Source organism: Scylla paramamosain, chromosome 34, assembly GCF_035594125.1.
Source record: "Scylla paramamosain isolate STU-SP2022 chromosome 34, ASM3559412v1, whole genome shotgun sequence".
Lineage (NCBI taxonomy): Eukaryota > Metazoa > Arthropoda > Malacostraca > Decapoda > Portunidae > Scylla > Scylla paramamosain.
This window is the reverse complement of record NC_087184.1, coordinates 422,501-437,017: the sequence shown is the minus strand read 5'-3', so window position 1 is coordinate 437,017 and position 14,517 is coordinate 422,501. Positions and strand designations below refer to the sequence as shown.

At 41.4% G+C, this 14,517-nt stretch overlaps 1 protein-coding gene and 1 long non-coding RNA gene across 2 annotated transcripts in view; one reads left to right on the top strand and one right to left on the bottom strand.

Moving 5' to 3' along the window:
- Positions 1–7,290: 7,290 nt before the first annotated feature.
- LOC135089992 (uncharacterized) lies at positions 7,291–10,218 on the top strand. Its single transcript, XR_010261712.1, has 3 exons — positions 7,291–9,703; positions 9,803–9,922; positions 10,024–10,218. It is a non-coding gene; the product is annotated as an uncharacterized LOC135089992 (long non-coding RNA).
- Positions 10,219–11,420: 1,202 nt separating this feature from the next.
- Positions 11,421–14,517, bottom strand: part of LOC135089990 (uncharacterized) — a 4,488-nt gene continuing 1,391 nt past the window's right edge. The window contains exons 2-3 of the mRNA XM_063986184.1: positions 13,945–14,517; positions 11,421–12,912 (exon numbers count right to left, since the gene is read on the bottom strand). The exon at positions 13,945–14,517 is cut by the window's right edge and continues 933 nt beyond it. Of these exons, the coding sequence (XP_063842254.1) occupies positions 14,269–14,517 (249 nt within the window). The 3' untranslated portion in view covers positions 11,421–12,912; positions 13,945–14,268. The remainder of the gene's footprint in view (positions 12,913–13,944) is intronic.

The following is a 14,517-nucleotide window of genomic DNA, read 5'->3' as shown; positions in this document are numbered from 1 at the left end:
AGTCAGTCAGTCAGTCAGTCAGTCAGTCAGTCAGCCAGTCAGTCAGTCAGTCATTCCGCCATTCAGTCAGCCAGTCAGTCAGCCAGTCAGTTAGTCAGTCAGTCACCGATCCAGCCAGTCAGTCAGTCAGTCAGTCAGCCAATCAGTCAGTCAGTCAGTCATTCCGCCATTCAGTCAGCCAGTCAGTTAGTCAGTCAGTCACATTGACAAGCATTTCTTCACACAAGTTGGCCGGTTGCCTCACTCTTTTTCTCGACCTAAACCTTCTAAACCTTGGTTCAACACAGCTTGTTCTCGTGCTATACATGATAGAAAGGTGGCCCACAAAAGGTACTTAAGCCTTCCATCACCAGAATCTCATGCACTTTATATTTCTGCCCAGAACCATGCCAAGTTTGTTCTCCAACTAGCCAAAAACTCCTTCATTAACAGAAAGTGTCAAAACCTTTCAAGATCTAACTCCCCTCGTGACTTCTGGCATCTAGCCAAAAATATCTCCAATAACTTTGCTTCTTCTTTCCCTCTTCTATTTCAACCAGATGGCACCACTGCTATCACATCTATTTCTAAAGCTGAACTCTTCGCTCAAACCTTTGCTAAAAACCCTACCTTGGACGATTCTGGGCTTGTTTCTCCCTCTCCTCCACCCTCTGACTACTTCATGCCACCTATTAAAATTCTTCGCAATGATGTTTTTTATGCCCTCACTGGCCTAAACCCTCAGAAGGCTTATGGACCTGATGGGGTCCCTCCTATTGTTCTCCGAAACTGTGCCTCCGTGCTTGCACCTTGCCTAGTCAAACTCTTTCAGCTCTGTCTGTCAACATCTACCTTTCCTTCTTGCTGGAAATTTTTTATATTTTTTATATATTTTTTTATTTTATTTTATTTATCTATTTACCTACTTATTTATTTATTTATTTATTTATTCATTTTATTTCATTTTATTTTTATTTATTTATTTATTTATTTATTTATTTATTTTTATTTATTTATTTATTTTTTTGCTGTTGGCCAGTCCCCCTCCTACATAAAAAAAAAAAACACTTCATACCTTTTGTTTTATTTTAGATTACTTTTTAATTCCTTATTTAAACTGATTTACATAAAAATATGAAGAATAAACAAAAAACAATAAACCTCCCAAAATAATAAAAAAAAAAAAGTTGGGTTTTTTTTAAATGTGTGTTTTTCCAGCCCTGAGTGATTGTGGTGAATGGTGGTGTGTTTGTGATGAGTGATGGTGTGTTTGTGGTGAGTGATGGGGTGTTTGTGGTGAATGGTGGTGTGTTTGTGGTGAATGGTGGTGTGTTTGTGATAAATGGTGGTGTGTTTGTGGTGAATGGTGGTGTGTTTGTGGTGAGTGATGGGGATTTTGTGATGACAGACTAGTGGTGGTGTTAGCACAGGATGAATATTGACACTAACCTCTCAACTTTCATTGTTGTTATAGTAATACACTCACCACCCGTTGCTGTGGTGTGGTGGTGGTGACGGATTGTGTGATGGCGTCCCCTTGCTTCTCTGGACTTGTGTGAGGTGCACCGCCCTCTACCACCTCCCTTTTATTTTCACTATTGTTACATGATGTGAGGTGCCTGGTACACCCCTCCCCCATTCCTCTTTTTTTTTTCCTCCACCTATCTCCTCCCTCTCCTTCTCTTAGTCTCCATTATGCAAGGAGTAACAGTATCTTCTCTTCCTCTTCCTCCCTCTCTCTTCTGTTTCCACTAACTCCCTCAATTTACAGTTGTTTTCTAAGGTTTAAATATGGGTGAGGGGTGAGGGGTGAGGGGTGAGGGGTGGTGTGTGTGGGTGTGAAATGATGCAGCAGCAGAAAGTCATGACAACCCAGCTGATCACCTCTGTAGCCTTGGAAAACAGTGGTGAGAGAGTGAAGGGTTTCCAAACATGGGTCAAAGATGAACAGCGAATCCTTACCTTGCTTGTTGTAGATACAGAAAATTTCCTTCACCTCCTCCAGCGACTCCTCATCGCCTTCAATAAGGAACTTGGCGGCCAAAGAACTCCTCAAACTAGAGTGCACCAGAGCCTGCACAAGGAGGAGGAGGAGGAGGAGGAGGAGGAGTGAATGAAAATGAAATGAATGAATGAATGAAAGTATGTATACATGTCTATCTCTCTATCTCCTTATCTCACCCTGCCACCTGTCATTCTCAGGATGGTAGAGATGGTGTACACATTGATGGTGCCCTTCTCTGTGTCCAAGGCATGCACAGACCTCTGTGGGCATGGGAGAGCTGGGGAAGGCTGTGTGTGTGTGTGTGTGTGTGTGTGTGTGTGTGTGTGTGTGTGTGTGTGTGTGTGTGTGTGTGTGTGTTTCCATGTGACAGTAATGTTTTTTTGTCATCTTACTGTCATCCTAAATTCCTAATATTACTTTTTAAAGGTCTCAGCTTTCTTGTAATCTTCAAAACAATGTATTTCTTCTATTTGTGTGTGTGTGTGTGTGTGTGTTTATATATATATATATATATATATATATATATATATATATATATATATATATATATATATATATATATATATATATATATATATGAGACACTTCAAAAATAGTTCATATTCCATCAACAATTTCTCAACTCTGCCTTGACCGATTGTTTAAAACGTAATAGCATCACACTTATCAATCCTTCCTCTTCAATCTCCCGCAAACTGGAACTCTCTAGTTGATGTGGTGTGTCTGTGGTGAAGTGAAGTAACTTTCAGTGTTTTCTCAGCCTCAGCCTGTGTTCATTCAGATGGTTGCATGCCATGTGGTGGCTTGGCTGGGCCCCAGCTTGCAGTGGGGGGGGGGGGTGCCCATGCCTACTTTATCTGCTTCCCTCACCAGTATCTCTCGGTCACTCACTCGCGTGAATGTCTAAATCTATAATTTTGTAGAAACACTAAAGAAAATAGTATTGTTGTCTGTCACTTATAACACACAAGAAAAAATGTAATTGTGACAGGTGGGAAGATGTATACGAGTGGAACACAGTCTATTACTGTTTTATTTTCTCTGGTAAAACCACTTTCTACACTTGGGGAAGTAACTTGCAACCCTCTGCCAGTAGTATTTTCACTAAGAGGTTGTTTTGGAGCAAATTTATCCCTGATGTGGATGTCTGAGGAATCAGAGGAAGAGGGGTGATTATTTTCCCCTGTAGCCATCACAGTGGTTCGCAGCAACACTGAGGCTCAGAGGGAGACACTGTGGTGAGGTGAGAGGATGTTCACAGGCTCAAAAAGTTGTGCAAAAATTTGAAATTAAGCCCACAAAATGTAGGGCAGTCATAGATGCCACCTGTCCTTTAGGGATTAATTCTGTAGTTTTAATTTCCTTTTTTTTTTTCTTCTTGTAATTTTGGGCTTCATTTTATTTTTGTTACTTTTTTTCCTTTATTTTAACATTACCAGTATTTCTATGGCATCTTATGGACCTTACTTCTAGGGCCAAGCAGGAAATTTTTCATGACTCTCTCTCTCTCTCTCTCTCTCTCTCTTTCTCTCTCTCTCTCTCTCCTGATCTTGTATGTGTTTTTGACAGTGTTTTTAAGTGCTTGTGAGGATACAATGGTGTTTTGAGTGTGTCTGGACGTGTTTCAGTGTGTGTTTGTGTGTTTTATTAATGGGTAACTGTGTTTGGGGGTGTTTTGAATAGGGCAGAGTGTGTTCAGTGTGTTTTGGGGTGTGTGGATGTGCTTGAGGTCATTCTGTGAGTGTGTTTAGGTGTGTTTAGGTGTGTTTTGGGATATTTATTGGTGTTTTAGTGTTTGCAAGGGTCTTTGTTTTATTTTGAGTTTTGGGGTTCATTTTGGTATTTTTAGGTTGTTAAACATATAGGAAAGTTTATGGAAATTTATAAAGATGTATTTTTAAGTGTTTAGTTTGTTTTCTTGTGTTTTTGAATTGCTTAGGTTTTAAGTTAGCAAGGCAGTGTTTCAAGGTGTTTTAAGGGAGTTTTGCTGTGGTTTAGGAACATAGAAGAGTCAAAAGGGTCCCTTATCTTACACTCTTCTATCCTGTTTAATTTCAACTAGCAAACCCTTTAAAACATCCTTTAAAAGCCACCAGACCCTCATTGTCTCCAGCACAGGTTAAAAACACACCTCCCTACCTGATCTTTCCCCAAATAAAACAAAATTCTAAATGGAAGCAAGTTTTAGGAAATTATTCTGTCAATCAAAAAATATCTGCAAAAAAAAAAAAAAAAGTGTAATCTATGATTTTTTATATTTTTCTTCCAATTGGTTGCAACACAGTATGAACAACAGACTTCCACTCCTTGCCAGCTGTGCAATAAATTCCCTCTATATTTATTAATTAATTTATTTATTTGTGTGTGTGTGTGTGTGTGTGTGTGTGTGTGTGTGTGTGTGTGTGTGTGTTTTGGTATAAATCATTAGTGCAGCTATTATTCTCTCTCTTGCAGTATTTTATGTAAAGAAGTAGGTGAGAGATACAAGGGTGTGTGTGTGTCAGTCAGGCAGTGTTATCTGTGTGTGTGTGTGTGTGTGTGTGTGTGTGTGTGTGGTGTGTGTGTGTGTGTGTGTGTGTGTGTGTGTTCTGCTTCCTCTCTCGCATCACCTCATAAGACTATAAAGACATAATGTGGATGGTAAGCAAGCCCAGGAGCTCACAGTTCAGCCTGGTGTTGATGTGGTATGTGGAATTAAAAACTATACCAAAAATTACATTAATTTCAACTGATATGCAAGGTGGTTGTGTGGAAGATTTCTGAGAAAGGAGGCAAAATATTTGGTGGTAAGGCTCTCTCTCTCTCTCTCTCTCTCTCTCTCTCTCTCTCTCTCTCTCTCTCTCTCTCTCTCTCTCTCTCTCTCTCTCTCTCTCTCACTCTCCTCTCTCTCTCTCTCTCTCTCTCTCTCTCTCTCTCTCTCTCTCTCTCTCTCTCTCTCTCTCTCTCTCTCTCGTCTCTCTCTCCACCATAAATGTAGATTAGTCACATGAAAACCATCACTTACAAATATACATCAGTAAGTAAATGTGGCAATTGTTCTCAAAGAAAGAAAGAAGAAAGTCAAAAAGCACCACTTGAAGCTATATCTTGTCTGTGCCTCTTAATTGTGGATCCAAGTATTGCTGTTAAAATTATAAATTGATTAACTAATACTACATAGTTTGGGAGTTCCAGTTAGGTACAGTGGTCACTAATACAGATATACTTAAATGTAGAATCCTCTATATGTTTTATTTTACTCAAAATTTAGTTTGTTCTGACAAACTAAATTTGTTATGGACTTTCTCCTCTTTTGAGGAGAAGTCATAACAGAAAGTATGATGGATGTAACAAGGGTGATACAAACAAAATCCTGAAGGCTAAATAGAATAGGACTTTGTCATTGCCTCAAGCTTCATAAAATTCAGTTAAAAAGAAATACAGTAAAATCCCTCTTATCCGGTATCAATGGGACTGCCGACATGCCGGATACTTGAATAGAAGTGAAATATTAGTCCACAATCACCACCCTACACTCACGCATCTTATATATAACAAAGATCAGCTGATCGCCGTGCCATGAGTTGCCACCCCGCGCTGCCCACCTCACACTCCACCAACGCAATACTACTGTACTAACATTCTCTTTAATACTTTCCTCTTATAAATAAGTTGATGGGTTACAAAAATAAAGTACGTATACACTTATTTGCTTTACCTCAATATTAGCCAACATGTATAGCATACAATGAAGATATGAAAATGTACGAGTGTTTGTGACACTTTTTTCGCCTCCCCCACACCTCTCCTTCAACACCCTCCGGGTCATCAACATCATCAGATTCTGTACTTGTTTGCCCCACTTCTTTTCCCTTACAAGCTACTCTTTAAAATAGTTTCTAATGTCTCCTTGTTTGCACCTCCTTCTTCTTTGCAGCAAAAACTCATTCTCAATGCAGTGAAGGGTCATAACATCTCGGGTTGACATGTATGTGCACTGCTCAGCAAACCTGACAAAGCCAGCTATGTGTTTTGCAGCCTGTTCTCAAGTTACTTTAGGGTCATAATCATCATCATCATCATCACTATCATCACTAATTTTCTCTAAATGATCTTCTACTACAGCGTTGATAACTTCCTCGTCTGTGAGAGTGAATGTTACGGCCTGATTTTCGTCCACGTCCCACCCATTCCTGTAACGCTTCATCTGTCACTTTAAGTTGCAACATTTCCCCCCATTTCCCACAGCTCGCTCACCCACCGAATTTTTCATGCCACCTACAAACCCTTCAAACTCCTCATCCTCATCATCACACATCATCAAAGGGTACAATTTGCGCCAACATCGTATCAATGTTTGCCTTTTAACGTCTAGCCAAGCAAGTGAAGCCATTAATATCGCATCCTTAACATTAAACTGTTTTTTGGAACTCGGGGGGTTGTGCCTTCCTCATAATTAATCATAATTTAATCGATTTTATGAGTACACATTGATTTTTTTATTGATTTTAAGGCTCGGGGAAAAATGTGCCAGATACTTGAAGCTGCCGGATACTCGAAATGCTGGATGAGAGGGATTTTTCCTGTAGAATTTGGCTTTTAGATAGAGTGGTAGATGACTGGAATAATTCCAGAATGGTTGCAAGTGGTGAGTCAGTAGAGTAACTTAAAAGATTGGACACATTTATGGATAAGGCTAATTGGTGGATGTAGGTAGGTATGCCACATGTAGGCCTCGTGTTTCCCTATAGTTTCCCACGTGATATAAAATTCTTTACGTGTTACTGCCTAAGGAAACACAAGGCCTGCATGTGGCATACCTACCTACATCCACCTATCAGCCCTGTCCATAAATGTGTCTAATCTTTTAAGTACTCTACTGACTCACCACTTGCAATCAGTCTGGAATTATTGCAGTCATTTACCACTCTATCTAACAGCCAAATTCTATTTCTTTTTAAATGGTAGGTTTGTGTCAGATCCCAGTGAAAATGTGAAAATATTTGAAATGCTTAGTGGTCACTTAGTTAATGAGAAGACTTGAATTGCCGGTTGTGTCTTTGCCCTGCTGTGAGCTGGCTGGAGTTGTGAAGCGAGTGTGGCAGCAAGCCCTATGCTGCCGACAGTGATGTGTTGGGAGGCCGCAGCAAAGTGTGCGTGGAAGATGCCAGTGGAGGCAGCAGTCTGTGTCAGTGTTGCCACTCCTAGCCTTTTTCACCTAGATCTAGGTTTTTTTTGCAGTGATCTAGGTTTCTGGGTGTTTTTTTAGTAAAAGTCCATAAATCTAGGTTTTTTCTGTTAGGTTAATTATTTATGCAATTTTTCTATACAGTACAGTACTAATATTTTGAAATATTGGTACAGTGACGAACAGAGTGACACGTTTTAAACGCGTCCGGCCGTCCGCTGGTCCTTGCCTTACCGTACGCCGTACGGTAGACGAGGGGGTAGTGGACCCGTCTAAGACATGTCACGTACGAGTACGACTCGTACATAATACGTATCCCGAGTCGACTCTCAGACCTCAGTAAGGCTCAGTTGCTTACTTGCTTCCGCTCTCGGCTGTTGTTAAACATACAGAGCTCTTTCAATTTTCACCATGAGTAGTGACGAGGATCAACCTGGTTGTAGCAGTACATACCATTCACCACCACGTAAAAAAGCAAAAGTGTGGTATAAGCAATCATTCAAACAGGAGTGGCTAGAAGAAGAGGAATTTAAATCATGGGTGAAAGCTGATCCTTCAGATAAATTCAGTGCAGTGTGCTGTGTGTGTGACGGAACAATTAAAAACCTGCAGTAAATCACGCTTGTTGAGTCACAAGAATTCCACAAAACATGCAAAAAACTTCGCTGCCAAGAGAAACATGACTGTGATTGACAAATTTGTTGTGAAAAAAAACAGAACCTGACAAGAAAGAAAAAGTACATCGTGCTGAATTACTGCTTACGGGCTTCATGGCAGAACATGGCATGCCATTTTCTCAAGCTAATCCACTTAATACCCGTAATCAAGAAGATGTTTCCCGATTGTGATACTGCACAGAACATGACACTTATGAAAACAAAGGCAGCTTATGTGATGCAAGATGGAATAGCATGGGAAGAAAGCCATGATATATCCAAAGTGTGCCAAGAAAATATGTTTTCACTGATAATTGATGAAAGCACAGACATTTCAGTGTCCCAGATCCTTGCCGTGATGGTAAGGTATTATGATGGCAAGAAATGTAAAGTAACTGATGCTCTGTTAGATATTATAGAAGTTGATGATGCATCTGCCTGAAAGTCTCTACAAAGCAGTGAAAACTTTACTTTCTGTGAAAATGATACCGGTCTCCAATATAATTGGCTTTGCAAGTGACAACTGTTCTACAATGTTAGGCTCAAAAAGTGGCTTCCAAGCCTACCTGAAACGTGATGTTCCCTCAGTTTTTGTACTGGGATGCATTTGTCATTCTTTTGCCTTATGTGCCAGTCATGCTTGCTCCACCCTGCCTTCATTTTTGGAACAGTTCCTGAGAGACATTTGCTGTTATTTTTCACGTAGCAGCAAGCGGACACACCAGTTCCAGGTATTTCAAGACATTACCAAGAGTCCGCAACACAGAATGCTTAAGCTTTCCCAGACAAGATGGCTATCTAGAGGAAAAGTAATTGCCCGCATCCTGGAGCAGTGGGATGCTCTACTTTTATTCTTTCAAGGGGAAATGAAAACAGATGCAGTAAAGCTTGATGGTGCAGGTGAAATATACAAAATGATGGTCAGTCGTGGAACAAAACACATGCTGCTTTTCCTCAACTACGTACTAGGTAAAGTTGACAGGATGAACTTGGAGTTTCAGTCCGAACAGTACAGACTTGCAACACTTCATGCATCCATTGCTGGAGAGTATAGAAGCATTCTTGGCATGTTTATCAAAGAGGATGTTTTGTTCACAGAAAAGTTGTCCAACATCAATCCCCAAGACACCACTTTATACCAAAGTTTGGAGAAACTCAACCTTGGGGGTCGATGTAGTGCCCTGCTTATTAAGGAGCCAATACATGACAGTGATGCAGGGAAAAGATTCCTCATAGACTGCCGAAACTTCCTAGTAGAACTATGTTTACAAATGAAGAAACGCTTCCCTTTTGAAGAGGACAGCGTTATTGCTCTGATGAAAAACATTGACCCTAAAGTTGCTGTATCACCTCACAGAAGTACATACATCACGAGTCTCGCAGTGCACTTTCCAATGGTTGTTAAAGAGGAGGAATTGGATACTTTAGAAGATGAATGGCAAAATCTGATTTATAGCAAGGAAACTGTGCAAAACCTCACTCAGACACCTACATCATTCTGGAGTGAACTACAAAAAGTTAAAGATGGAAATAACAAGATGAAATTTGGAGTACTAGCAAGACTTATGTGTGGACTATTAGCATTGCCACACTCATCGGCTTGTGTAGAAAGGGTATTCTCGCAAGTTAATATAAAAACAAAGCAAAGTAACAGACTTCTGGCAACAACCATCTCTAATAGACTTCTAGCAAAACAAGCAATTGCTCGACAAAGTGTAAAATGTTTTGACTGGGAGCCATCAGCACGCCTAATAGGAGATGTGAAAAGTGGCGCGTGTCATCAGCGGTATGTAGAAAGGTGCAACAAGCGTGAGGTGGCAACAATCCACCCTGCCTCTGACTCGGACAGCGACGATCCTCTGCCAGTTCATCCCCACTAAACACAGCAACATTAAAGTAAGTGTCATGAATTACTTTTTATGATTAAATGCCATGATGTTTAATAATCTAGGCTTTTTTTTTTCGGAATCTTGATGTTTTTAGCAACCCATCTAGGTTTTTCTATGTTTAGGGAGTGGCAACACTGGTCTGTGTGGCGGGGCCTTGGGGGGGTAAAGTCTTGGCCTGGCCACCCTGCCTGTGACCTGTGGCCTCTTGTTGCTTCACCATGTTAAGGTGGTGTTGTTGTTGTTGTTGACACATCTCTGTACAAGCCCACAATATTATTTGACATCAGATAGTTTGCAACATTTATTAATTGATTTATTTTTTGACAGAGGGTGGTGCTGTGAAGCTGGTGGCACAGGAGCTGACCAGTGCTGCAGGAAGACAGCACACAGCTTCAGTATCTTCCATGATAGTGTTTAAATATACTGTTTTGGTTTGTTTATTAGCAGTCAGATTAATTTGCTTTGCTTAGTCTTCATTTATTCTTTATTTAGTGTTGGCATATATATAATTGTTTAATCTTTTATTTAGATTAATTTTTCCGTGTGTTTATTGTGTTGGCAAATGTCTTCCCCTTTACAAGCTTACTCCTTGTTGTAGGTCAGTTCAAAGTGGAGCATTTTGACTCTTAATACTTGACTCACCGTACTCATCATCAAGCTGTGTCCTGTACTTCGTGTGTAAGCTTCCATATCTTTGAGTCGTGCATCTAATACACTTTTCACTGTTCACCTGCACACGTTGAGCCTCGCCACATTCACGCAGGACGGAACAAAACGAAGCCTGTCCATTTTGTGTGTCCATTCTTTATTCTAGGCACTGTACAAGATGCAGCGTTTGTATATGAGGCGCGCGGTGCAACAACGACGTAACCGAGAAATGGAAGTTTCGAGAAAAACGCGCTCAAAGTTAAACACTGATTGCGCACAATAGGATACCCTTAAATAAGTAAGTATTATACATCATTTGAAAGGTCTTGGGTAGTTCTGTTTGGGGATGTAGGTTTCGAAGTGATAGGTGACGATTTTGGGTGGATGACTTACGCGTTAATTAACGCGTATACCGTAGGTAATAATTTTTTTTCCCGATATTGTTTTCATTTGTTAATAATGTGTTAGAGCCTATTACACATAGTATTAGGTGAAAGTTTCATGAAGATTGGTACATAAATAAATTTTTTATGATTTTTTTTCCGAGCGTAAAAAATAAAACTTACTCATTACCGGCTCATTACCGGCTCATTACCGCTCGACTTTGAGCCTTAGTACAGGTGCTTAGATGGTCGAATATGACTTGGCCGATATCACCACGAGACTTTTACACCCTTCTACCACACGGAGCAGGCAAAAACACGAAATCTCAAATTTCACGGTTACGTCGTTGTTGGACCGCGCGCCTCAATATGTAATGCTGTGTGTGTGTAAGGGGGACACTTATTGATGAGGGGCTGTGGGGAGTCACTGTGGGGTTCGTAAACATACTGTGGGGTACATACTGTGGGGCTGTGGGCTGTCTGTGGTGAGGTGAGGTGAGGAGAGAGAGAGAGAGAGAGAGAGAGAGAGAGAGAGAGAGAGAGAGAGAGAGAGAGAGAGAGAGAAGGCGTGGAAACGAGAGGGACAAGCACAGCACATACAACACAGCAAGGACTCAGACAACACAGCCAATGAGATGAGGCTGTTCATGCCACACCAAGAAATGCAGCTTCCCATACACATGTGGTCACCTGTGTACACACACACACACACACACACACACACACACACACACACACACACACACACACACACACACACACACACACACACACACACACGGTTTGGTTAGGTTTGTTTGTTTTTAATGTACAAGGGACACCAACCAAGGGCAACAAAAGTCTAATAAAAAAAAAGAAAGAAAGGTCCATTTTTTTGAGGGGTTAGGTTAATTTAGTTTTGTTAGGTTAGGCTAGGTGGTGGTGACAGCCAGCCAGCCAGCCACTCAGCTAGCCAAAGTCAATCAGTCAGTCAGTCAGTCAGCCAGTCAGTCAGTCAGTCAGTCAGTCAGTCAGTCAGTCAAAGTCGGTTGGTCAGTCAGTCAGTCAGTCAGTCAGTCAGTCAGTCAGTCAGTCAGCCAGCCAGCCAAAAAGTCAGTCAGTCAGTCAGTCAGTCAGCCAGCCAGCCAAAAAGTCAGTCAGTCAGCCAGCCAGCCAAAAAGTCAGTCAGTCAGCCAGCCAGCCAAACAGTCAGTCAGTCAGTCAGCCAGCCAAACAGTCAGTCAGTCAGCCAGGCAAACAGTCAGTCAGTCAGTCAGCCAGGCAAACAGTCAGTCAGTCAGTCAGTCAGTCAGTCAGTCAGTCAGTCAGCCAGCCAAAGTCAGTTGGTCAGTCAGTCAGTCAGTCAGTCAGTCAAAGTCAGTTGGTTGGTTGGTCAGTCAGTCAGTCAGTCAGTCAGTCAGTCAGTCAGCCAGCCAGCCAAAAAGTCAGTCAGTCAGCCAGCCAGGCAAACAGTCAGTCAGTCAGTCAGCCAGGCAAACAGTCAGTCAGTCAGTCAGTCAGTCAGTCAGTCAGTCAGCCAGCCAAAGTCAGTTGGTCGGTCGGTCAGTCAGTCAGTCAGTCAGTCAGTCAGTCAGTCAGTCAGTCAGTTAGTCAGTCAGTCTGCCAGGCAAACAGACAGTCAGTCAGTCAGCCAAACAGTCAGTCAGTCAGTCAGTCAGTCAGTCAGTCAGTCAGTCAGCCAGCCAGCCAGCCAAACGGTCATTGAGTCCGTCAGCCAGCCAAAAAGTCAGTCAGTCAGTCAGTCAGTCAGTCAGTCAGTCAGTCAGTCAGTCAGTCAGTCAGTCAGCCAAACAAACAGTCAGTCAGTCAGTCAGTCAGCCAGCCAAAAAGTCATTCAGTCAGTCAGCCAGCCAAATGGTCGGTCAGTCAGTCAGCCAGTCAGTCAGTCAGCCAGCCAGCCAGCAAAACAGTCAGTCAGCCAAAAAGTCAGTCAGTCAGTCAGTCAGTCAGTCAGTCAGTCAGCCAGCCAGCCAGCCAAAAAGTCAGTCAGTCAGTCAGCCAGCCAGTAGTGCACTACTAACCTTTGACCCATACGTAGGCAGCAGCAGCAGCAGCAGCAAAGTCTATCAGGAATAGTACAAAGGTGAGGGTCTCCAGACTATTGGCTGTGGCTCGACTAACGCCACACAGGATAGGAGTAGTCTGCCTTGTCCTCAGCATGTACCAGACACACCCACTACCTGGCCTGTAGTAGTAGTAGTAGTAGTAGTAATTTTTGGGTCAATTTCCAGTCTGTACTATCATGACTATCCCAAACTATCTTTACTATTTTAAACATTACAAATAACCTATCTCTGCTACTATCCTGTACTATCCTGACTTGCATGACTATCTGCCCCCTCCCTCCCCCTGCTTGACTTCTATTGTACTATCCTGACTGACTATGCAGAATTATGCTTGTACTATCCAAACTAACCTATGCTGTACTATCCAGATTATCTTTGTACTATCTTGAATGACTAACCTATTCTGTACTATTCTATCTTACCTATTCCTGTACTATCCAGACTATCTAACCTATCTTGTACTATCCAAACTATCCAACGATGTACTATCTAAACTGACCTAACCTAAACTATTTGTACTATCCAGTGGAACTATTCTGACTATTGTACTATTTTGTCCAATCCATCTCTTGACAACAAAAACAACAACAACAACAATAATAATAGTAATAATAATAATAATTAATAATAATAATAAAGTAAAAAATGCAAAAAGTAATTAATGTAAATGAAAATCTTGCCCCCTAAAAAAATAATTGGGTTTAAAAATAAGAAAATAATATTAATATCATTATTTCTAAAAGTAATAATAATTGTAATAATTTTGAATTGGCTGAAAAAATATCATTAATTATGAGAGAGAGAGAGAGAGAGAGAGAGAGAGAGAGAGAGAGAGACATTGTATCAGTAGTAAAAATAGTATTAGTGCAATAGTAGTAGTAATATTGTTTAAATCAATCAATCTCTCTCTCAATGTCCCTACGTGTTTCTATCTTTCATTCTCTTCATTTCTCTTTTTCCTGTCTTTTTCCATCACCTATCCCCCCCCCCCCTCTCTCTCTCTCTCTCTCTCTCTCTCTCTCACCTGGTAGCCGGCCGGTATTCTCTGTGGTCTTTCTCTGACATGGATGGGCATGAAATAATCCAGAGGTCTGGAAAGATAGTAGTAGTAGTAGCAGTAGTAATAGTATCATCGTCATCATCAGACTCACCTGAAGGGAAGATCTTGCTCAAAAATCATATTCTGGAGACCCGTTTCTGCTTTCATACTTCATAAATGACTGGCACCTCGAGGCACTGCGGGAAAGAGAAAATGGGAATAAATTACTCGATTTAGTGAAGTTCCCCCTTAAAACTCCCGAGGCGGAACGAAAACGAGAGCAATTTCAGAGTATTGGAAGGGAGCCTCGCATAAAATGTTTTCTACTGAGAGGTAACACATGATTACGTTCAGCAGTGCTAGGGGGAATAAATTTACTCCTTCAAACTTCCCTGTACAATAATAATTTACATTGTTTTTACAGGGAATAATTGTTTTAGATATACTGAGAGAGTCTGGGATGCGCTGGGACAGGCTGAGATGTACTGGAAGAGGTTGGAATGTACTGGGAGAGGCTGGGATGTAATGGGAGAGGCTGAGATGCACTGGGAGAAGCTGGAATGTACTGGAAGAAGCTGGGATGCACTGGGGGAGGCTGGAATAGACTGGGAGAGGCTGGGATGTACTGGGAGAGGCTGGGATGTACTGGAAGAAGCTGGGATGCACTGGGAGAGGCTGGAATGTA